Genomic DNA, 24,208 nt, shown 5'->3' on the forward strand with positions numbered 1-24,208 from the left:
TGCTTTCCTGGACGGCTCTCTCGCCTCTTAAGTCTCTCCCCCCCCCCCCAAAAAAAAGGAGAAAAGACAAGAGAGAAAGAAATAGACCCATCATCAGCCGAGGTTTGCGAGGTCGATAAAGCTTTTAGATTTGAAGATGTTTTCAGGGAGCCCATTTCCTGCGGCTAAGAGTTGTTAATGGAGCTTAAGGAATTATCTTATGACTCCGACCCGGAGAGCCCCCAGTCTCTCTCTCTCTCTCTCTCTCTCTCTCTCTCTCTCTCTCTCTCTCTCTCCTTCCCTCCCCCTCGCCTTTTCCCTTTCTCCGGCTCCCTTGTCGAGACTGAAGCTCCAGCCGCCGCCGCCGCTGCTGCTGCTGTCAAAGTCTCTTAATGAAATGTAACGCGCCGCTGATTACAGTTTTATTTGGGCCCTATGTAAAAAGGCCATGTTAATTTCCCCTCCTCTCCGCGGAGGCTGGGAATTTGCCACGGCCCAGTGCGCGACCCAGGCGCTGCCTTGCAAGCCCAGAAATGCCACACACCCCCCCCGCGCGCCCTTCCCGCCCCGATCCTTCTCCCCAGTGCCGTGTGTGTGTGTGTGTGTGTTTGGAAAGAGAGAGTCCCCAATTTCCGGTGGCTTTTTCCGCCATCGCCTCCAGGTAGATGCTGGGTGTTGGGCTTTCATTTGTATGTAACGCTGTCGGTATGTACGAGATGTATTGATCCAGGCTCGCTCGAGATTAATTTCTCGCAGAGCCTGATGCGGATTTGCTGGGGGCTGCGGGGAGGGGAGCGCACGGCGCTGGGTGATCTGAACGCAATCCGCGAGGAAGTTCTCCTGCGCGCCAGGCAAGCGCAAGATTGCGCGCCAGGCTTGCCCCCCAGAGGATTGCCGCTTGGGAGAAAGGCCCCCCGCAGTCAGTTTCGTTGGGTCGCAGATCCTGCTCACTTCGACGCGGTTTGCGCAAGAGAACTTCCCGCGTACTCTATCCCCGTTTATTATAAGTTGTTTTATTTACAGGGAGGGCAAAATTAAAAATTATGTATTGCTCCATAGGATTTATTCTGTACACTGGCGGCGGGGTGTGTGTGTGGATTCCTATCCTCTGTTGCTCTGTGCGGATAAATTATCCACCCGGAAACCTCGAGCCTTTTCATATTGTTGGTGACGGGGAGGGAAAGTTGTCCTGTTCGTTTCAGTTCGTTTCAGAACAGCTTTCACTCTCTTGAAATTCACGGGACTGGAGAAGAGGGCTCCAGCCTTTCTTCACCTATTTGCTCGCATTGTTTTTAAGGATAAAACAATCAAACCCACAAAGTAATAACAGCAAGTCTCTATTTAATCGCCCATTCCAAAATTCCGCGCGTAAAAATAAAGGAACCTGGGGAGGAGGGAAGCTATAAAAGTGGCTGAGAAACGTTGCCATCAAATCATTTTTTTTTTCAAAGAAAGACAACAAAAAAATAATAATCCTGAGATATTTGAAGTTAGCTGATTCTCTCCACCTTTGACGTTTCGAAACTCTTTTTAACGTCCTTGTCTATTATTGCCTGGCTGGAGGAGTGCTGGAAAATTAAATGGCTGGGGTTGGTGAGGAGGGAGGAACTAAATATGTCCTGACAAAACACAAAACGCGATTTCTTAATAACAGGAAATAATTCTCGCGGGATGTGTTTCAAAGTCTCACGCGGGCTTACTCTGCGCGGGCACATCTAGAGCCACAGTTTAGTGCGCGAAGGAAGCTGCTTTCCCTCCGTCTCCCCTGCGCACCCACCAGCCCTCCATCTTTTGAGGTCCCTTGCCCGCTTTGCTTTTTCCCCGAACCCAGAGCCGCTGCCCCCCAGCTCCTCCCTGCGTCGGACTGCCAAGACGGTGTGCTTTGTCTGTCCGCGGGGTCCGTTTCCCTGCAGCCGCCCGCCCAGACGGCATTAAAATTCCTCCTGGCCCAGCCTCTGGCTGCAAAGCCATCTCCCCCGAGGCTCCACTTTTCGCTATTACTGTCAAGTACCCTTGACTCTTTATTTTGTGCCCTTTTTATCTATTACAACTAATTCGAGTTCTTCTGCCCTTTTCAGCTCCAAGACGTGCCTTTCCGTAAGATGCCCCCCTCCCCTCCTTTCTCCCCACTCCATCCTCTCCCCGCCCCGCCCCCCCGGGTGCAAAGCCTTCTCGAAATTGAAGAGGCTGCACCCCCCCCCCGCGTTCCCTCTCCTCTCCCCCTTTTACTGTCAAAATGAAAATTTCACTTCAAATTATCTTGGCTGATGCAACGGGTTTCCTCGCCCCCCTTCCTTCCTTCCTTCCCCTTCTTCTCACACCCCCGCTCTCCCCTCTTTCCTTTCCCCAGGCTGGGGGCCTCTTGTCTCAGCCTTTTGACAGCCCCCATCAGCAGAGAGGTTCACTCATTTCGATAATATCATCCGAGGGAGCGAAAGTCAATATAATGACAGGGGGGAATTTAAGGAGGAGGAAAAGGGGGGGCGGGTAGAGTGCGTGGGGGGGAGTTGCAGTCCAATTACAGACGCTTGCAAGGAAAAAAAGAGAGAGAAGGGAAGGGACGGCGGCCACACCAGCAGCACAGCCACCGCCTTTCCGCTGCCTCGGTCCGAGCGCCTCTCGGTTCAGTTCCAGCCCCAGCGCGTCTCCTTCCACCTGGGCGCCCTTTGGCGCACCAAACCCAGCCCAGATCCGCCACCCGCTCAAGCACTAAGCGCTTGTGTTTTTCTTCTCTATTTGACTCCTGTCAGTAACAGAGGATGTGGCAGTTTCTAATCCCTTCCTGGCGCGATCCGTTGGAGAAATCTAGGGTGCCCTTTCGGATTTATCCTGCACTGCAGGGTCGGAGGTGGTGATGTTGGATGGTTTTGTTTTGTACGTTCGTTTCTTTGTTTTGGATAGTGAGAAAACAGAACCATCTCCACCGTTTGTACTAAGGGGTATGTTCTGTTGTTGTGTCGGTGGGACCTGCTCCCAGTAAATGCGCCCTAGCAGAGTATTTGCGCCACCCTCCACCCCTAACGGGGCGTTTTGGAGATCTGTGTTGTGGCGGACGGCATTAGGCAGCTCGGCCATAAGAACAACAAAAATGCACTGGCAGCGCGCGCGCGTGCGTTGCCATTTATTCTTGGACACCCCCACCGTACAGAACCGTCGCAAGGTCAAAGAGTCAGTTGCCGTGCGGGGCGGAGAGAAGCAAAGGGATTTGCGCCCTTGGCATTCAGAGGCCTATTTAATTGCTCAGAACAAGGTTGCTGGGTGCGTAAAAGCACCAGGCGCAGAAGTGAGCTGGCCAGAGACGGGGGCTATATCTAGAGAAAGAATCACATGTGGTCTGGAGGAGGAAGAGGAGGAGGGTGTCCTCTAGAGAAGCCTTAAATGGCACCCTTGGTTCTAATCTCATCACTTAGACCTAACCGGGCAACTTGTGGATAGGGTGGCATTTGCGCATAATTTTTAATTATTTCTATTTTAAATACGGTAGGTGTCCATTGGAGCCTGGTTGGGGGGCACAAATCATTGCCTTTTCACCTTGGCTTTTGGGGACTTCGAGAGAGGTGATGAAAGACTGGTTTAAAAACACTTTCTCTCCTCCCATCTCCAACTCCTTCAACCCCTTAAACTTCTCTGGATTGTGGGTACAGATCTCAGGCGAGTTCTGTTGGTGGCTCTCCCCCCTCATCCTGCAGAAAAGTTTACACCCCCGGACTTGCGAAGAGAGGCGAGATCTTCAAAGCCCTGTCTGCTTTCTTCTAGCTAAATGGTAAATCGCCCGAGCCTTCTCCTGAATCGCGGGCGGGGGGCGGGCGGGCGGAGGGAGAGAAGCGCTCGCTCTTTCTCTTGGCTGAGCTTCTATTTAATGTCAAAACGGTAAACCATCCGTCCTGAAGTGCTGAAATATTCATAGAGAATCCAACGATTCTTTCTCCCCGTACCAGCGAAGAAGCTTCAAGTTAAAACAGTAGTTTAAATCATCAAATGTTCCATGTGAATCAATTGCTTCGCGCACATTAAAAAAGAAAAGGACCAGCCTTAGTAAATGGGATCTCTACTCCACCGGTGACTTCGCATCCCTATAGCCCAATTTTTATACAAAACCATTTATCGAGATCCATTCTAACTTTTCACAAAGTTTTAGCATATTAACACACACCCCTTCTGAAAATTAATAGGCGACTTCATCCACTAACCACTTAATCCACACCACTTGTATATAGCCTTGCAGTTTCCTGGGGAAACCGAATTCCCTTAAATTCTCTTGCAACTCAATCCTGTGCATGTTTACTTGGAAGCAAGTCTCCTTGGCTTCGGTGAAAAGCAACCCTGCAAAGGTTCTCACCCTTAGTCGGAAAGAAAACAAAGACGCGGAACGAACCCCAGTTTACATCACAGCAGTCCCCGCTTAAGCTGGACTAAGGATCGGAACTCTGCTTTGAAAATTAAGGTCCACCGGGTTTGCATACACACATACTGTATATCAGGGTAAAAGAACCTCTTAGGGTGCCTCGCCCCTCCCCCTATTTCAGACCACACGTGCTTCTTCTACGCACGGAATAACTGTTGCAATAAGAAACAATTAGACTGGCTTGTGTCTTTTTTGCTTAAAAGATTGTGCCATCTCTGCTTTGATAGTACAGTGGGTAGATTCAAAAAGAACAGAATAATGGAATTCTTTCCCCACCCATTTCCTGCCTGCCCTTATGTCCCTGAGCGAGCTTTGGGCCCTTGTTGTGGATGTGGCCAAACTGCACCAACGCCTGCAGCTGTGCAAATGGAAACACCGAGGGGACAGGAGGCGCTGAACCGGCATTCACTGGGTAGGTGCGAGGGAGGATGATCGCTTGATTAAAAAGCCAGGAGAGGATTCTTTTGGAGTCCCCCCCCCCATTAAAAACTAAGATTACAGTCAGACAGGTGAAAATGAACATATACATTTTAAGGCGTAATGAGAAGTCGCCAGCCTCTTAGAGATTCTCGGTTTCGGCTGCTAGTGATGCAGCTGAACCAGGTGAAGTCAAGGTGGCCGGGTCTCAAGCTGGTTTAAGGTCCAGAACCACATCAGCGCCAAATGCACAGTTGATTTTAGAGGGGGCCGTTTTCCTCTCGTGGGTTCCTACTGAGGTCTCTACCACTCGGGAGTATGTCCCGGGTGTCGAAAGGGACGTGCTGCAAACGCACTTGCGCGTGGAAAAGAATGCCACCCAGGTGCGCAAGACTTTGATTTCCAAGAGTGCGCTCCGCCCTACATTTATTGACTGGGGAATTCCGTACATCTCCACGGGACGTGAAATAGACACGCGTCTTCCAGCGCGTTTGGGACCCAGGCGTCGAAGCTCCACTTCCTACGCAGGCAACGCAAACAGACCACAAATCATAGGGTACCTCTGAGAGACAGACAATTTATTTGGAGTGAACATACCTTTTCGACATAGCTTGTTTGTCAAGTTCAAATTCGGTGTGTGCGCGTGTGCGGGCAATGGTGTCAACTTGGTGGAAGAAGTGCTGTTTTTTTGTGGGTGAGATGCTAACGATGAGAAGGGGAGGGCGGGTGGGTGGGTAGGGAAGTTCGAAGAAGAAACTAAAATTGGCATGCCACAAATCAATTTTTTTGTTTTTTAGAAAAAGGAAAAAAAGGGAGGGGGGAAACAGAATAGACAAACAACTCCCTCCCCAAGAAGCTGAATTCGAATCTCGCGCCTGGTAAACTTTGCAAGGTAAACGCAGAAGGATGCCTCTATAAACTAGTGGAACGTGCTATGGACTTAAATAACCGTGAAGACATTGATCCCTTAAGGCTGCAGCCAAATGACAGTCTTTTCGTTCTCTCTCCTTATACCAGCAACTTTTAAAATCCTTGCTCGGTTTTTGCGACGGAAAAAACGTCTCTGGTTTGGAACGGAAACTCTCTCCAAGTCTCTCTCTCTGCGTGTGTCTCTCCACCTCCCGCCGCTCAGTCCCTCGGGGCCCAGCTTGTCTGCCCCCCCATTCCATCGTCTTGCCTCCCTCCCCCGGCCTGTCCCAGGGAGACGGACGGGGCGGGCGTCGGTCGTTAGGAGCAGAACATTTTGCTGCCTGCTTTGGGGAAAGCCAGAAAGTCTTTGCCGGAGTCTTGGGGCGCAGCCAGGCCTGCCAGCTGCCCTTTGAGCACGGCGGTGGCGCCGCCGCCCAGCGAGCGCCCCAGGGCCCCCGTCTCCAAGAGGGAGCCTTTGGTGGTAGCCCAAGACACTGCGGTGCTGCTCAAGGCCTGGTTCAAAGTACTGTGCCGGAAGAGCGGGTCGTGGAACACGCCGTCAACCCAGTTCCTGAGGTTGGTGACGGGGGAATCCTTCGGGTGCCTCTCCAAGACGCCCCCAGCCGTCGGGGCCGGCGCGGCGCTAGAGGCACTGGACGCCCCCTGCTGGCGCTTCAGCATGCACGACGGGTACTCGGCCTGGTTGAGCGAGGTGGCCGTGTGCGCCAGGGACCAAATCCTCGGCTTGCTGGACGCCTCTAGGAGCTGCTGCTGCTGGTAACACGGCTTGGCCTCGCAGCTCCTCTGCCGCGCGCTCAGCAGCTCCGCCGCCTCGCAGCCCTCCGCGCCCGCAGTCGGGTCCTTGAGGCAGCTCTTTGCCCGCTCGAGGGGGCTTTCCAGCGGGGCGGCGCCGGCGCCCAAGGCAGAGGGATCCTTGCAGGCCTCGGTGGCGCACGCTTCCCCCTCCGCGTGGCCGAAAGCCGCAGCCTTCAGCTCGCCTTCGGAGCTCTCCGACTCCAGCGGGTCGTAGTCGTCCAGGTCGCTGAGGCCCAACTCTTTGTCCTCCTTGCTGGCCGGCTCTGGGCAAAGGAGGGAAAGGAGGACACGTTACAAACGAGACGGGCAGGGCGCGGCAGATACATTTGCAGTTGAGGATCGTTCTTGGCTAGTTGAGGTTCCTGCACTGCAGGGAATTGATCTAGATAACCCACGGGGCTTACGATTCTGTGCAATGGCTTTAAGGCTAGGACTCCTCCACCCATTCTCTGTCTGTATTTTGCTTCCCCTCACTCTTCACAACAGCTCTGTAGGATGCGCGGTTAACATTTTACTAATCGGAACCAGAAATGGGCAGTCACTTGTGTTGGGATGTGTATAGGGGGACGTGACCAGTTTATATAGGCTGCGCCCCTTTACCTGTCTTGCTGGACACAGTGGGCGTGGCTCTCACAGGGAGGATTTCCTGTAGACCCTGTGAGATCCAACTTCCCCTGTGTGTGCCTTTCTAGCAAGAACGCATTGTGGGTTGGACTGCGTCGTAAACGTCCCTCAACTTACCCAACGCAACCCAAGCATTGCATGGCTTCCAAAGGTTTCGAAACCCAAATGAAATGCCGGTGTTGCGCTCAGGCCTAGCAAAACAAGCGACGCGCTTTTCTAGACGAGGAAGCAAACCTTTCTAAGGTTTTGGTCGGGTGGGAAACCGTTGCAAAGCCCAGCAGGCGCACCCCTCATTTGACAGCCCCCTTCCCCTGTCAAAGCAGAGCAGACTCAGAAGGGACACTGGCCGCCTCAAGACATTCTCTCGAAATCCCCAGCGCAGCTCAACTGCAAATCCAGAAGCCTCTTTATTGCATTAAAGGCAACACACCCATACTTTTTGTCTCCTGGACTCCCAACACCCATCACCCTCCCCGTGTATCCTTCTCCCAGAGAAGGGCGACAGGCCTAAGATAGCTCCTGCCTCCAGTATACGGCTAAGAGACTTGGAAGATACCCTCGAGTTTCTCATTCTTCAAGCTCTCCCCTTGACCCTCTCCCTCGTCCTCGTCTTCGTAGGGTCTCTTTTCGTCCGCACACTTGTTCCTGGGGGGCCAGGTCATCTTGTTTTCCTTCTTGAGCCTCCTCCTGGCGTTGGCGAACCAGGTGGAGACCTGCGTGAGGGTCATCTTGGTGATGATGGCCAGCATGATCTTCTCGCCCTTGGTGGGGTAGGGGTTCTTGCGGTGCTCCTGCAGCCAGGCCTTCAGCGTGCTAGTGGTTTCCCGTGTGGCGTTTTTCCTCCGCGTCCCTCCATCCATGGTACCGTATCTAGGGCGGGGGGAAGAGTGTCAGTGAAAATGCAGCGCCAAGGAGCCGGAAGAAAGCACCACCCACATTGGTCTGATTCACCGACGCAATTCTATTTCCCGCGAGAAAGGGATCCTGGTATCCGAGGTTCACCTTTAAAGATGTCCCCTCTTTCTACAAAACCCAGAACGCGCTGGTCTTAGCAGGAAAACGGTTCAACTTGGTTAAGCCAAGCAGCTAGAAAGACGGAGCGTTTGGATACACAATTGGTGATCAACAGGACCTTAACCAGCTTGCTATTCTGCCTATACTTACTTGGGAGTAAATCCCCCTTGAAAATGAGGTCGTACAGTTAATCTTGGGATGATCACCTCGATCATGGATGGAGTCTTTGGGACTTGCCTCGCAAATAACTTACTCGGGGCAAGACCAATGTACACCTGATCTAAATCGGGAGTATAGAGCGCCTCAAAACAACGACACTCGGGCTGGTGAAAAGCGTGCTGTGGATCTTGTACACGCTTACTCTGAAGTGAGTCCCGGTGACTTCTGAGTTTGCACCGGATTGCAGCCTGAAAGCATGTCTACTTCAGAAGGCAAACAGCCGCCCTTGAGAGGCATCCAAAATTCAACTCCTGCAAAATGGATATGCTAAAATAATAATATTTTTTTTAAAGTCTACTCTTGCTCCAGCGCTCTGAGAGAGTCCACCGAAGTAACCTCAGGGGGCAGTTATTAATAAAAGTATTTATTTTATTATTAGTAAATTTCTCTCCTACCCATTGCTGCACAAGACACTGGGCTATACCTGAATATTTAATGCACATCATCTAAGGAAAGGTCATCAGCACCCAGTGGGCTTAAAAGGTTGGAACAGCGTAAGGAGGAATCTTAGTGTGTATGTTTTAAAGCAATAACCGCACCAAAGGTTTAAAAGAAGAAGAAGAAATATAAAATTGTTCGGCACATTTGTAAACGTGGTGGGGGAGTGACAAAAAGCGGCCCCCAACCTGCCCATGTAAAAGTAAAAAGAGAAGCCAGTAGGAGATGAGCGAACATTTTGGTTCACACGTGCCAAACGATGAGTGAAAGGCCAACGTGACGTCTTGCTCGTGTGAACGAACCATCGCGAGCTCAACAGAGGCAGGACTTCCTGGCACCTTAAACGCCGTGTTGTTAAACGGGTCCAATTTATACTTATAACAAAGGCTGGATCATCTGAGGTTGGCTACGTCAGGGGTTAAAGAGTCGTCAAAAATAGAAGTCTCGGAAAGGACTTTCCTATCATCTTCACAGTGTTTTTCAGCAGAGTCGGTTTCATGCATTCAGATCCCAGTTAATGAAGTGTGCCCTACTCAAGCAGAGAGAAAGGATGCGCGTGCACGTGTGATGTAGCCCGTGGAAGCCAGTCGGGAAGAGAGTATTTGTGATTAAATCCATACGGATCTATTTCTGTGATAGCGCAGATCCTATCGCATAGATCGAGCGCTAAGTCAACCACAGCGCTTTCCTCCTATCCCTGGACAATATCCACCAGCTTATAGGGATGCTATACTTGAAAACGCTAGAGGATAAAACGCCAATGATAGGAGTAAGTCGCTCGTGTGACTTCGCCTTGCCTTCAGATTTATTGTTTTCCGCCAGTGAAGGCGCGTGTCTTCCTTTCTCACTTTGTATTTTGGGTACCAAAGCCCACCATTGGACTTCCGTATGTGCAGAACTAGACTGTATCCTGTGGAAAGCGGAGGCGTGCGAATGAAATGGCACATGGGAGCTAATTGAGATCGACTCCGTGAACTCTTTCATCAGGTGTAGGGAAACCTCTCCAACCCCCTCCCCGCGCCTGACTACAACTCCCATCAGCTCAGGCAAGCATAGCCACTGACCAGCGATGATGGGAGTTTAGCAACATCTGAAGCAGAGTTTCCCAAAGTTGGGTCCCCAGCTGTTTTTTTGGACTACAAGTCCCATCATTCCTGACCATTGATCCTGCTAGCTAGGGATGATGGGAGTTGTAGTCCCAAAGCAGCTGGCGCCCTAACTTTGGGAAACCCTGATCTGGAGGACCAAAAGTTCTCCACACCTGATTAAGATCAAGGATGGAGAAGAGGCTTTCCCCAACCGGATGACCTATAGTTGTTGCTGAACTACAACTCCCATTATCGAGTTGGCCGGGCTGGCTGACGCTGATGGGAATTGGAGTTCAACAGAGTGGAGTGCCGCAGGCAAATCCGCTTACTCCTTCGTAAAACGGATCGGGTCACAGTACCGGTCTCCATTACTCAATGAGGACTTGCTTCCGAAGAAGTATAGCGAGGAGAGGAGGGGTGTCACTCATTCAGATTAAGATCGGGCTGGCAGACGAATGAAAGAGGTCAAAAGGAAAGCTTTTGCATTCGCTGTGGGCTCCTCCAAAACGAATCGGAGATTAGAGGTGTAAAACTAGCTCCGGATCAGTGCAGAAGAACGAAGAACAGGTTCGTTTCGTGCAGACAACACGGAAACGTAACTTGTTATTGGCATTTATAGAGATAAAGAGCGGACGCCATTAAAGCTCCATTTAAACCCATTTCTTTCTTTCGGGAATGCGCTGGCTTTTAGGCGCCTTGGTTTCTCGCTGGAGTCAATGGGGTCTGAGCCGCTTCAGGGCAGGTTCACACGTGCACGCTACACCGATTCCTCGTGCCTGATTTGGGGAGCAGCCTCTGCTGAAAAGCACGCCCGTTCTCAAGGAGGCGCGCTTCGATGCTTGCTTCGGATGCGTTCAGGATCCCGTCTTGCAAGCGCTCCATTGGTGAGATCAGAGATCATCTGACTCTGATACAAGGGCGGCTTATTCTGGCCACACTCGTTTGCTACTGGTCCTTTGAGAAAAGCACAAGCTGAAGACGTTTCCTGATTAAGAAGCGCAACTAACCTCCTCTCCTCTCTCTCCCCCCCCCTGGCCCCCACCGCCTTTTCCTGCCCCTCAATGAATGGCTGATGGTTTGTTTCTTACCTGTCATATTGATACTGACTGAGCGTGTGGTCGTATGGATAGTAAGCAGCCGCCTGGGTGATTCCGGCATGCGCAGATCCGCTCCCATCCTTCGAATCAAAGCTGTTCTGGAACATGAAAAGCAAAGGCGTCGTCTTATCAGCGTTCCCCTCCCCCACGGGCAGTGCGGGTGCGGGTGGGGGTGGGGGGCAGGAGGGGAGACACGCGCAAATGGACACGTTTTTATTTATTTTTACAATGGAGAAACACACCGAGGAGCAAAAAATCCTCTAGCACATTTTCAAAGCTAAACAGGATCCGGCTTGATTTCAAATGGGATGGGAGGCCACGTGTTGAGATTCCTGCATCGTAGGGGGTTAGAATAGATGACTCCCGGGACCCTATTAGGGGGTTAAACTGTTTAGGCTGCAAACTTGGGCACAAGTTCCACTGAAGTCAGCACAGCTTACTTCCGAGTAGACTGACATCGATTGTATTTCAGCAAGTGCTTACATTTCTTCAATTCCTGTATACTGGACTTGCGCTTAGTTGGAGAGGAACACAAAGTTCCTTGTACTCTTGTCCACTGACTCAGTGTTAGCCTCTCTTGGCCCGATTTGATGCGCGTTTACTCAGAGGAAACCTTATTTTCCTGTCATGGAATTTACTCACAGGAAAGCTGGTTTAGCCTCTGCAATCCACTGGAGTCCAGTGCTTTCCTTCATCCGACTAAGAATGGTATTTTATGCACACTGGGCTCCAAGAACAAGTGACTAGGGATAAGCAAGGGCCAAATATCACCTAGAGCAGGGATGTCCAAACTTTTTTTCAAACAGGGCCAGATTTGATGAAGTGAAGGGCCGTGAAAGCCGACCAAAGGGCCGACGGAAGTTGTTAACCTTTAGGATTGAAGTTGTAGAGCGTTTTTTTTAGGATTGGAGTTATTGAGGTGCGACTCAATAAACATACTTTCCCAAAAAAGGGGGGGAAAGAGGGGGGCAATTGGGACGATGGGACGCGACCTGTTTGCCACACAGGGAAGTATACCAAGAGTTAATTTCTTGACGCAGACATTTTATGCATAATTTTACATTTAAACATTCGGTGAGCAAACTCGAGTTCCTGTTCCAGTGACAACTCCAGACTCGTTTTCTTGGGTCAGTTTCAGTACACAGACAGAGATCAGCAATGCCACGATGTCTTAGCGTTTATCATTTATCTCTAATTAAGTAGTTGGATCGCAGAGATCACCAGACAATAGTTTCTCAGCGCTTATTACCGTCTATCTCTAATTACATAGTTGTAGGCTGATCTCCGTGTTGTTAGACACCTGAATTAGCAACGCCTATGATTGACTGAAGTTTCTCACAGCCCCGATTCATATTCACTTTGGATTAGCCCATGGCACATAGACAGGTTACATAGCCGTTGGCTAATTAAACAACCCATGGCCTTTTAAACTCTCTGTGGATTATTTTTATTGTTTGGTACTACGTTTTGTGTTTTTATATTGTAAGCCGCCCTGTGCTCCTCGGATGAAAGGCGGCATAGAAATTTAATAAATAAAATAAATCGGAAACATTTTGTAATCCCTCCAGGTTTACTTGTACTAGTGATACATCTCTAACTCTCCACACACGTGGGGATGCACAACACACACACGTTGCTGTTTAAAAGTGCATAACTAGAAATTAAGTCCCGCTTAACTTGATGAGGTTCACTCTCTTAGGGTCTCAGCCTGCTGTGAAGCTTCTAGCTAAGCTGCGACTCTCTCAGTTTGCTGACTTGGAAGAGCAAAAGCCCCTTGGCAATGGGGCAATGGGGTTTCGTTCTTGCCCAGTCAATGCGCTGAGGTGGAAGTCGTGCTTGCTGCGCAGAAGACTTACCAAGGAGTAGAAAGCCGACGCCTCCGTCCCGTAGGTCACGTAGTTTCCATAGCCTTGCGTGTTCGTGTAGGGACTCCCATAGACTCCCAGGGCAGCTGCCGAGTTGAGCTCGTGCCTGGCCGTGGCTAGCAGCCTGCTCTCGTACACGGGGCAATAGACGGGGGTCTGAGCCGAGGCTGCGGCCCCAGAGTCCGTGAGGGTCCTGCCGGAGGTCTCACAGCAAGTAGTCAAGGAGTTGGTGGTCATCAGGAACTAGGACGAGAGAAGACAGGGCAGTGATCTTAGAAGGGGCGGCTGACAGCCATGGCAACCAACAGGCCGATCTACCAACCAGTTCTAGCGAGGGTCATTTTTGGTCCCAAATCAGTGAGCTTTCACACAACCCACTGACTCCCGTGTCCATTGGTTTTAATGAGCATCTCTTCTTCACGTTAATTAATCCGGAACAACCGCCACCCCCTCTATCCGACCTCACAAAGGGCACAAACTCGGGACAGCGCGGTGCATCCGCGTTATCACACAGAAACGCGCGACGAAACGGTCGTCTGCAACCGCCCAGTCACTTGCAGAATCCTCAGCTCCCAAGATGGAGGGGGGGGGGCACCCAGGCCGAATAGCGGAAGGGAAAAGCAGTGGAAGGAAGTGGCTGCAATCCTATACACGTTTACCTGGGAGCAAGTCCCATTGTGCTCAATGGGGCTGACTTCCGAATAGACCTGCATGGGATTGCAATGTTAGTGATCTTAAATAAGTACCTTATATATTATGTTAAACCCAGTGGCTTAACTGGTTTGTGGATCGGGGAGAAATTTAAAGATCGGTTGGGGAGGGGGGGAACCTAGTTCCAGTTCACACTTGTCAACTAAGGAGAAAGAGAAAGAGAGAAAGAAAATACTTTTCAGTTTTTAATGCATTCTTCCGGCGAGCTAGACCGCTCACATTAACATTAATACATACATCCGTCTCGGTTCTAGAACACGTTTATTTCCGAGTAAAAGTACTGAGAATGTTAATGAAGTTTAATCCCAGATCCTTCGCGAGAGCTAATTGAACATTTGTTTTAACTGCAGATTCCAAAACCCACTTCTGTTCCAGAAGTTCGGTCCTGCTCTCTTTTAAGGGTACGATCCAGAAAGGAGTTGAGCCGAGGCCTCAGCTGATACAGGGCCCCTGACTGCAGCGACCTCGCACCCCACCCAAATTCCTGGTAAACGAAGTGGCCCGTGAATCTGGCTTGAACCGGCCAGTTGTTGTGGTTGTTGAATCGGCTTCCATCCACCCGCTTACTTCAGAGTAGGTCCGCGGACCAGGGGGAACGAGCTGCTTCCTTCTTATCCCTTGCCCCAGTTCACCTCTGGGCAGTAAGTGAAACCCTCTGAGATCAATGAACACCTGAGATCTTTCCGTCTTTAGCGCGCTGCGGGAGTAATTTGTTGCAGGCCAACTAGCACCCCTCTGAAACTAGAGACCTTCCTAATCTCAGGACGGGGCTCCTAAACGATACCCCGCCCCTTGACTCCAATTTAACTCCCCACCCCTCACTGTTAACATTCTCACTCTAGGTCAAGGTTCCTCCGAAGTAAGCCTCGACGAATCCAGGACAGGTGGACTTTCTAAACCAGTTCGTGGTTAGAGCACCACAGAATTAGGATACCAAGGCGACAGTCTCCCTTTTACCTGGAAGTAAGTGCCTTTGGTTTCACGGGGCCTTACTTCCGCGTAAAGATGGCAGTCACTGCTCTTGGGGAAGGGGGGGGTCATCCCTTCCCCCAGCCCCCAGTTGATCTGAAGCAGATTAGGTCCCTACAAAAGCGCCTCCCAGGAGATGGGAATTCTCCCGCGCTCCTTCACAGGGGAGGGCAGTGAAAGGAAAGGGCGTAGATGCGATGGGAGTCCGGCAGGACTTACCTGGGGTGCAGACGAGTAGGGGTATCCGAACTGGGGGTAGGACATGGCCACGGGGGGCTCCCAGGCTCCAGGAACAACCAGGAGAGGCGCTGGATCCGCGGGCTCCGCAAGCTGCCTCGCTGTGCCGTGTGGCCCCGAGTGATGGATAATCCGAGCTTCCTAGGGGCTTAGAGGACCAAGCATAAAACCATCTTGAATTCATCTGCCTTGAACCTGAAACTATTTTTTAGTGTGTGTGTGTGTTGGGGGGGGGGGAGTTTGTCTTCCCTCCCCCGCACAACACACACACGCACACAACTCGCGATCTTAAAAAGATCTGCCTAGGCAGCGTGGCGCTTCTTCAACACGAACAACATAAAAGGCACGGTTGCTCTGAGGTTTCATGGGGGGAAATACATATTTTGCCCACACACAGGCAGCGGCGGAGGGAGGGGAAGAGAACCACTTCTAGCTCAAACACACATGTCAAATCAAACATCTGACGTCAAGAAGAAGAAAAAACAAACCCTACAGAAACTGCCTCTCGCTCGCATATTTGTGTGCACCTTTGTGGTAGACCACGGCCTGGAATTTAAACCAAATACCCAGGATGAAAGTTTGTTTTCAAACGCCTCAGAGCACGCTGGCTGATCGCTATTTCAGGGAGTTCTCCTGCGCTGATAAGGAAAGCGAACCCCAAACGTACAAAATGGCAAAACCCTGAGTTGTTCATAACTGCATCTCAGATATCAATAGTTTGGAGAGGAGAAATCAGTGTCGTCTCTCTCTCTCCTCCCCCCCCCCCCCCGAATCACTGAAGGGTGGTCAGCACTTTTAATTAGAAATTAATTAATGAGCAGCTGCCTGCTGCTTCCTTCCACTCCTCCCTGCCCTGCAGTCATCAGTCCCACTTACAAACGAGGCCGCTGGAAGGGCAGGCGCGCAAGCGAGGCTTTTAAATCAACAGTTGAAACGAGCTCCGGAGCTGACAGTCAAAGCACGTGGAGAAGGACGAAGCCCCGCCACTAAAGCAGTGGCGTAGCGTGGGTTGTCAGCACCCGGGGCAAGGCAAGTAATTTGCGCCCCCTAACCCGTGGATTTGCGCCCCCTAACCCTAACCCCCAGATGTTGCGCCCGGTGCGGCCGGCCCCCCCTGCACCCCACACGCTACGCCACTGCACCAAACTGCACGTTAGGAAAGGGCAAGGAATGGGCATTTGCGCTGAACGGACATTATGTTAGACGTTTTAGGCTTTAAGAAACTTTTTGGGGTGGGGAGATATGGAAAACCAAAGTGAGGAGAGGCCACAACTTCAGGCCAATCAGTGGCAGGGGGAGAGTGATCTTCAAACTCAGGCCAGATCTGATTTGCAAAGCGAGAGCATCTCTCCATACTCAAAACAACAGCTGACATTCATACAGCATTGTACAATCTTCAAACTACTTCGCATGCATTATCTCAGGAATCCTTACAAGAGCAATGCAAAACTGAGTGTTTCCAGGTACACACACACACACACACACACACACACACACATATATAAAATAATTGGGGCACAGGTCCAAACTTACATTAAAAATTGCATATGCTAACTTAAATGTCTATGTGCAGCTATAGACAGCAAAGTCAACTAATTTCTCATCCAAGCCACTCTAGTTTAAAAATCCAGTTAACTGGTACCCATTTCAGATGTGTTCCTCTTTAATTCATTTAAACAGTAGTAAAGTGAATTTCCCAACAGATCCTGCTTCAAATCAATTAAGCGCCCCTTCAATTATCCCATTTCATTACTTCCAACTCATCTTAAGAGAAAGTCATCTTCAACTGATGTAGTTCCCCAAATTTACACTCTTATACCTCGAATTAATGTCAATTAAGACCAACCCTTTCATTTCCCCCTGAATTTATTATCCACTGGAAACACTTGGGGCATGGAGAAAAAGATCTGGGATCTGAGATACTTAGGCTCACCACTAGCTACAGCCTGGTTAGTATCCTGGTCTTGCAGTGCGGGACAGTTGCTGAGAGGGTGATTGGCCTAAAACCTCTTAGCAAGTTCATAGGGGAGGGAATTTTTTGGTTCACAGTCTGTCCCCCCCCCCCACCTGTGCTAAGGTAACTCTCAAACTCTCTCTTAATGGTTTTGATTTTTTGTTGTGTGGGAATATACAAGTTTTCTAGGTAGGTAGAATATGAAAACTAGTTCATATTTTTTTAATCAGGAGACTGATCAAAGAATACCACCCCAATTGTAGTTGTGATTTCCTGGAATAAATATGGCTTCCCATATTGTCAAGCACTCTACGCTTCCTCTGGTGTGCCCTCTCTCACATGTCCAATGATCCCCTCAGATCTCTGACAGAGAAACAATAAATCAGCTTTGTCCCACCTGGCTTTCAGTCCTTAATTTAAGCCACATTTTCCTGAGTGGCAGCACAGAAATAGATGAACTAAACATGGTTCCCTATCTGTATCATACAGATTCACTACCTGTGACCATCCAACTTCCATACAGTTTTATCAAACTGTGCCCCTTTCTCTCAATGTCCAGCTGGTATCCATTAGCTCCCCAGAATCCCAATGTCCAAGAGTCGCTAGTTTATATTATAACATGAAATCATAGAACAGCACTACCTCTCTTTAAAACAAACTCTGATATTTGACCAGAGATTCTGTATGAGAGCAGAAGGCAGAGCTAGGCCTTTCTTTTGTACCTCCCTTTTCACACCTTTGGATTATCTCTGGCCTCTTGTCCAAGATACATTCACAACAAGCCATTTAAACTTCACATGAATTGGTCAAGAATAGTCATCACTCCCACTTTTGAACTGGAAGAGAGGGGAGGGAGAAAAATCAACCTTTCCTGAAAGTATGCGTAAAGTGTTTAAGAGGTGGCTAATTTACTATGTGATCTGTGTATACACTCTTATTTCATTTTATGACTACAAATATAAGACTACATCAGAAAGTCGTTTTCTTGGAGACTTATTAAACTGTAGATCTCAGATTTCTGCCAAAGCCTCTTGTTAGACCTTTTTATTCTACTAGGGAAGTTTAAGTGTTTAATGGGAGTGGTGCTTTAAATGTTTAATGAGAATGATATTTGGTCTTTCTTGATTTCTGTCTCTCGTTGTTAGCCCAAGTCGCCAGCACCATCGCTGGAAGGAGCAAAGCACATTTCATTGATGCTAGTAGCAAAACGCCAATTAATTTTAATGGAGCTGGAATTTCTGCAATGCTGAGTGCTGTCTAGGGCTCAAAGGCCCACCCTCAATTCTTCAGGCAAGTCGGATCTCTCATTCTCAGCGTGTGATCCTAAACATTTGGATCCTTCAAGACTTTTCTGTAGCCTTCCTTTTAAGTGAACTTACTGGCCTTAGCTGGAAAGAGCTAAATGCTCAGTAGGATGGTTTCAGATACTGCCATCAGTAAAGTGGGATTACAGAATACAATATTCTGGATGAAGGAACAAGGTAAAATCAGAAAGAATTTGGTACTTTAGAAGGTTCATCACAACGATGAAGACTGCATTCAAAAGGCAAATGCGTTTTGTTTGAACTCGCTTCCCATTTATGGAAGTCAGTTGCATGGAGGGTCAAGGAAGCCCTATGCGAAACCTATGAAAAGTATAGGACCCTATGCAAACTCTTGAGGGTTTGGCTAGGCTGAAGGTCTCTCTCTTTATCTCCCCAGGATATTTACCATCTGTCCCATTTACAGGGTAGGCCAGGATATAAATTTAGCAAAAATGTTCGCTTTGAAGACAGTTCCAGTGTGATTTACTTCTGGCATGTTTATTAATCCTAAAGGATTAATTTACTTACAGTATCACTCTACTTAAATTCTAGTTCTGACCATAAAACAGAACAGCAGGGGATATCCAGCAGCAGTCATACTCAGGGTAAAGTCCACTGACTTTAATGGATCTACAATATGACTGCCATTGGATATACCCAGGAAATCTATTTTTTGAAAGTAAGTGATTTCAGGGGGATGAGCAAAAAGATTATTTTTAATCATTTTTTTTGAAGGTGAGAGTGGACTGTTACCCTCCTTAGTAACTCCCGCTAAATTCAGAGGAGCTTTTACTTTGGGTTAAAAGAGAGAAGTTCTTATTAATAAGTCGGCATACCATTACTACTGGTTTCACGACCCCTATCACCTTGTCACCTTTATCTAGGCCTCTCCTGGAAAGTCCAGTACATATAATTTTCCTCTTGTGTATGTGTTTGTGTTGGGGAGTGGGGAGGGGAGGGGATCTAGAAAAACCTCTGAAAATCGGGATACTCTGCCTAGAGAGGAACTTGCAGTGGGGAAGTTAGCCAGACCCAGGGCGGGCGAGTTTCTGTGCGCATTTGCGCGCGTGGAGAGGGGAGGGCAGCTGTGGCGGGGGAGGGAGGGATGAAAGGAGTGCAGACTTGCTCGGAGAGCTGCCCGGGTTCAGACATGTGAATAGCCTCAGGGTCACACTCTAATTAATGATGATGTTCCCTTCTTCTCCCCAGCTGGAAGACTTGATGCCTCCCAGGGACGAATCTGCCCGCTCTGACAGCTCGATTGAGGGTGATGGATGACTATCTGGAGACCGCAGTACACCTAATATAATCATATCTGCTGCGTAATTGCTATAATTTACCGAGGCAAAGCCTTGGCTCTAGGACGAGCGCGTTAAAAGGCAGCAAAGGAGCTCAGCAGCCCCTTCAAAAGAGAGGGCCACCCTGAACCTAGTTTAAGCGCGTTTACCTGGGAGTAAGAGGCACAGATTACCTGTGCTAGTTCACTGGAACTTTGGTGAGACACTGGGCTCATCCATCCTGTCCTTTAATGTGGATAGTATGAGGGAAAGGAAAGTCTGGGAAAGCAGTGATTTTGAGGAGAGCGTCATATGGACAGTGGAGAATGAATGGGTTGGAAACTTAACCAGTCACATTAAACGACAGTGCGGACGATCACCCCTTTCCAACCGCATTGTATGTTTACTCAAATGAATAGGCCCTACTTCCAAGGAACAGCCCAATTCCACGTGCGTGGTTTTTTAAACTTTAAAGCAAGTCCCACTATGGTTCGTCAGGAACTGAGACCAAACTGGGGAGGAAAGAGTTAACACCCTCTCACCCCCCCCCCCAAGGCTTCTGCTATCTCTCTCCGCTCCGCCTGCGGCTTTTAAATGAAAATAAATACGTCTAGCACATGTCCAAACACAGATGTATCGCGCGCAATATGTGGGGTGTCCCACATTCTAGTCCGCAAACAGGGTTGTGATCCTGCGCACGCTTGTCACGGAGTCAAGTCCACTTCTGGGAAGCTATGACCAGAGTTGCACTGTAAAGTTTATTTGGGTAGATCTGGAGGTCGCAACACACATTGGTGGAACTTTCGCGGAAGGAAGCATAAGAGTGCAGCGGTTGTATAATATTTGCAGGGCGTATAAGCGTATCAGACCCCAGGAATCTCCGGCACGCAGATCACTTAAAGCGACTGAGCGGTTCATGGCGGCAGCTCCAGTAGTTTAGGGATCGCAGACGCTTTACAAATAAATGCATTGGGGGCGCGGGGGGGGGGGCTGCTTCATGGGCAGGCTGTGACATTAATTTCTTCCCCCCACCGGCTGCATTTCTAAAACTCTTTCTCCTCCTCGTAGCCTGCCTGTAGTTGATGAAGGAGCCAGCCAACCAGCCAACTGGATGGAGGAACCTCTTTCAGAAACGAAAGCCAAAGTTTGCAAGTACTTCATGGAGACTGGGGATGGTGGCAGCTGCAGGTCTAGCCAGGCGTAAGCACAACCCAGAAGGCACAACCCAGTCGATGAAAGTAACTCCTAAGGAAATCATCTTTAGAGGCCGTGGTCCTAAACAGGATGCAATTCTGTGCTCGTTTACCTGGGAATAAGACTTACCGAAACTCAGTGGGACTTACTTTCGAGTAGACCCGCTTTTTAAAAATAAATAAATGATTGCACGAGGACCATCTCTGAAGATAAAGGGAAACCCGAGAGCCACGCAGCCTATACATTGCAGGTATACAATACCAGGAGGTGGGGCGGGGGGTGTTTACTGCAACACGCAGGCGCGTCGCCCTCCAGGAGACGGGGGCGGGGTGCAGCCTCCCAGATCTCCAAAGGAGTTCAGCGTTAAACGTTGCAATTAGCTGACTGAAGCAGACAACTTTTACAGAGGATGGTGCAATTTTTTTTCTCCTCCCCCCTCTTCCGCCAAACCGCAACGTTGCAAATCCATCTTCTCACACACACACACACACACACACACACACACACACACACACGCCTATTTCAAATACTCAAACAATTCCACCGGGATCACCCCGCACTGGCAGACGGAGCAAAGAAGTTTTTCGCCCGTTTCTGGATCCATAACATAGCGTCTCCACCATGATCCATGCCATCCTATCTAGCTTCTAGACGAAATTTCCTCCCTGGGACCCTTTGAACTGCAATCCTTTATCCACGATAAACGCAGCAAGTCTAGGATCGCGCTGTTGGTTAGGTGCTCAGTAGAAATCAATGCGTTTTTTCCTTCTTTTTTGGCTAGGGACTTCCATAGCGTTCTACTACAAAGTCATGGTGGGTTGCTAACTACTCGCCCTCACCCTTGACTTCGGAGTGACAGCACGATCCGTGCTGATTGACTTGGGAATGTGTCTAATTAGGTGCAGTGGCGCACCCCACCCCGCCCCCGGTAAGTATCCAACTTTAGGATTTCAACTTTAGGTTTGTATCCTGAAGCACGCTTCCTTGGAAGTCCAGGCGTTGCAATGAACGAGTCTCGTGCCGGAATAAACACGCGCAAGATCGGCACTGACTGGCTTCAACGCGCCTAATAGCAGGGTGCGCGGCTCCAGCTCCACACACTCAATCGGAAGTCAGCCCCCCAAGAACAAAGTGGGATCATGATTCCCTCGAGTCCCTGAAATAGTTCTCCCCCATACAGTCTAAGTTCCCCTCTCCTCCAGCAAACACCACGCCAAGCGCTGCCCTGTTTCCAGGCTCCTCATAAATCTCTGTGAGGGAGGTGAGTTTCCTCGCAAACGCCCCACTTTAGGAGGAAAGGCATTCTGATGAATTTCATTATTTCCCCACTCAGCAGCAAAGCTAGAAAGTAACAGTGTCCTAAAGACAGTCCCTGCGTTTAGCAGCGTACCTCGCTCACGGAGAGACCCAGGGACAGGAGTCTGAGCGCTATCCTGTGGAAAACAACAACTTTTGCGCATAAGGCAAGAAGCTGACTTCTACACGTAACAGGGAGCAGCCAGAGCGAAGCCCTTCTTTTGCCAAAGAGACCACCCAGCGCAATTCTCATAAAACATCTCCCAAAATCAGAACGAGTGGGTGCTATTTCTTGAAAAACAACAGCAGCAGAAGCAACAAATACGCAGCGTAGCAGAGCGAAGGGTGCAGCGTCTTCAGGGTTTAAATCTCTGCAGATTTTTTCATCGTTCTTCTCCAAGAAACTAAAGCCAATGTCTGGTTGGTCTGTTTGTTTAATCCTCCCCAAGAAAACTTGAAAGAAAGAGAAGTGCAGGAGCAGGCCCTAGCAGGTTAGGTAGCTGCTCTGATTGAGGTCGGCAGGAAATTGATCTGAACATAACCATCGGGTTATTTTTGCCCTAAATTTCTCTGCCTGAATGGCCCAGGACTAACCACTTCCTCTGGTTCCGAATTTACAATTTCTCAAGACACCCCTGATAAGGAAAGATACCGCCGCATCTTCGCCCCCAACCCCTACAAACACCCCCCCCCTCAACCAGCACCCAAAAGGCGAATAATCTAAGTTGCACTCCTGCGCATATTAACTTGGAGGCGAATCCCAAATAAAAGGAGTGGGACTTCATCCCGTAAACAGGATTTGGATCGGGCCAGAAGGGTGTTAAAAGAATCTGGAGCCCGCGACCTTGGAAAAACCTTTCCCAACGCTTTGGACTTGGAGCTAGCGGCGCTTCTCCAGCTTTCCTGTTTGTAAAATGGATGAAAAAGCCTAAACTAGAAAATTGAGGGTATCTCCTTGCCGGCGACCTCACCAAACCTGACACTGGACTTGAACTAGCCAGAGACCCGCAGAGGGTCTAGGATCAACCAGTGTGTGTGGACAAACTGGTTTTAGACAGGCGCCTGGCCAGACCTAACACAGAAGCCCCAACCCCCTATTTTCACGCAAATATCCGCACTGACGTTTTTTGTCGTTTTATTCTCCCGGCCTGGCTAATAACCAAGGCGAATTTACTCCTGTAACCAACAACAACAAATCAATGGGATTCATTTGCCAATGTGTTTGGCTCCCCCCATTAAATCGCCCCCCCCTTTTCTTCGACTTACAGTAAGGAATCTGTGGCGCTTCTCCAAAAAACACCTCCCCAGAGAGGACCAGGTTAGAAGGAGGACCCACCCAGTTCTTGTCAGCGCCGAAATCTTTGCAGTCGTAGCCCAAAGCTGTGAAACCGGAGATTTTAAAAGTGTGTCGTCGAACATGTGCAGAGTGCCTTGCAGACACTCCCGAACCATGCACAACAACACGATTGGGATGGGCGGGGGGAGGTGACAGAGTTTTCGGGCTCGATTTCTAAGCAGCCCCACTTCTCAGGCTAGAAACTGTGTCTGAAATCCTATACCCACTTGGCTGTGAGTCCGCCGCGTTGAACTCCGTGGGACTTCCTACGCAGTAAACAAATACAGAATTGCACCGACCAGCGCGAGTTTACAGAAGCGATTTAAAGCACCCCCCCGCCAAACAGAGGAACTTTACACCCGCAGTTCCCTCATAGGGGTGCCCTCCCCACGCCTTCACGGTCCTCCAAGCTTGGGCTCCTTTTCCACGTCCACCAAACTTTCTTGGCCAACGCAGCCTCCCTGCCCAAAGTCTCCTAGAGCAACCAACCAAAGTTGCACTCTGTGCATGACCGCGAAACCCTTTCCCTTTCCCCATCCCCGCGCCGAGAAGAGAAAAAGCATGTGGGTAAGGCGGCTTTCTCTTCAGCCCTAGGTAAACACTGCCCAAGCCGCATGATGGATCGCCCGTAGTTTCTCTTCCATAGGCAGCCCGAGATTTCCCAGCCGGCTGGCTGCAGAAGGCAGGCTATTGTTGGGGTGCGCGTGGATGGATGGATGGATAGATGGGCGGAAAGGAAGCCGGGGTGCAAATGCACCGCCAGCAAGGAAGTGCCTCTCTTTCTTGTTACCTGCAGTCACGCCGGGCTGCGCCTAGGATCTCCTGGCGAGAGCTTGTTCATGGCAAAGGGTGGCCGCGTCTTTCCGCCTCGCTCGCAGCGGCTCGCTTTGGAGAGAGCAGCAGCCACAGCAGCGCGCTAATGGAGACATTGCTCAGTGTATGGAATACCTGACTGGAGTCAGTCCGACGAGTGAGTGCCTCCAGTCCCCAGGCGCCACAGTCACTTCACTAACCCCCTGCACCGGAGTGACGTTCGAGTGCAGAGCTGCGCTTACCGCG

At 49.8% G+C, this 24,208-nt stretch overlaps 1 protein-coding gene across 3 annotated transcripts; it reads right to left on the reverse strand.

The window, feature by feature from the left end:
- Positions 1 to 5,364: 5,364 nt before the first annotated feature.
- Positions 5,365 to 24,178, reverse strand: IRX4 (iroquois homeobox 4). 3 transcript variants are annotated; one of them, XM_079983980.1, is made up of 6 exons: positions 23,940 to 24,178; positions 14,771 to 14,936; positions 12,863 to 13,114; positions 10,998 to 11,104; positions 7,707 to 8,020; positions 5,365 to 6,789 (listed from the first exon to the last, which is right to left on the reverse strand). In XM_079983980.1, the coding sequence occupies exons 2-6, from the start codon at positions 14,813 to 14,815 to the stop codon at positions 6,029 to 6,031; spliced, it is 1,479 nt and encodes a 492-aa protein (XP_079840106.1). In that variant the 5' UTR covers positions 14,816 to 14,936; positions 23,940 to 24,178; the 3' UTR covers positions 5,365 to 6,028. The 3 variants fall into 3 exon arrangements, with proteins under 3 accessions (XP_079840106.1, XP_079840108.1, XP_079840107.1); XM_079983982.1 differs by lacking the exon at positions 23,940 to 24,178 and adding an exon at positions 13,618 to 13,724 and having other exon boundaries at positions 14,771 to 15,755; XM_079983981.1 differs by lacking the exon at positions 23,940 to 24,178 and having other exon boundaries at positions 12,863 to 13,724; positions 14,771 to 15,755.
- Between the last annotated feature and the right edge of the window lie 30 nt (positions 24,179 to 24,208).

This window comes from Podarcis cretensis (genome assembly GCF_951804945.1).
Source record: "Podarcis cretensis genome assembly, chromosome: 7".
Lineage (NCBI taxonomy): Eukaryota > Metazoa > Chordata > Lepidosauria > Squamata > Lacertidae > Podarcis > Podarcis cretensis.

What these genes read in the sequence shown, in the direction of transcription:
- IRX4 (XM_079983980.1), bottom strand. Translation starts at nt 14,815, where the DNA reads ATGTCCTACCCCCAGTTCGGATACCCCTACTCGTCTGCACCCCAG. An exon ending in AGTCAGTATCAATATGACAG is followed by an intron (nt 8,021 to 10,997) that starts GTAAGAAACAAA and finishes CCCCCGCCCTAG; the next exon opens with ATACGGTACCATGGATGGAG. An exon ending in GAAGAATGAGAAACTCGAGG is followed by an intron (nt 6,790 to 7,706) that starts GTATCTTCCAAG and finishes TCCTTTGCCCAG; the next exon opens with AGCCGGCCAGCAAGGAGGAC.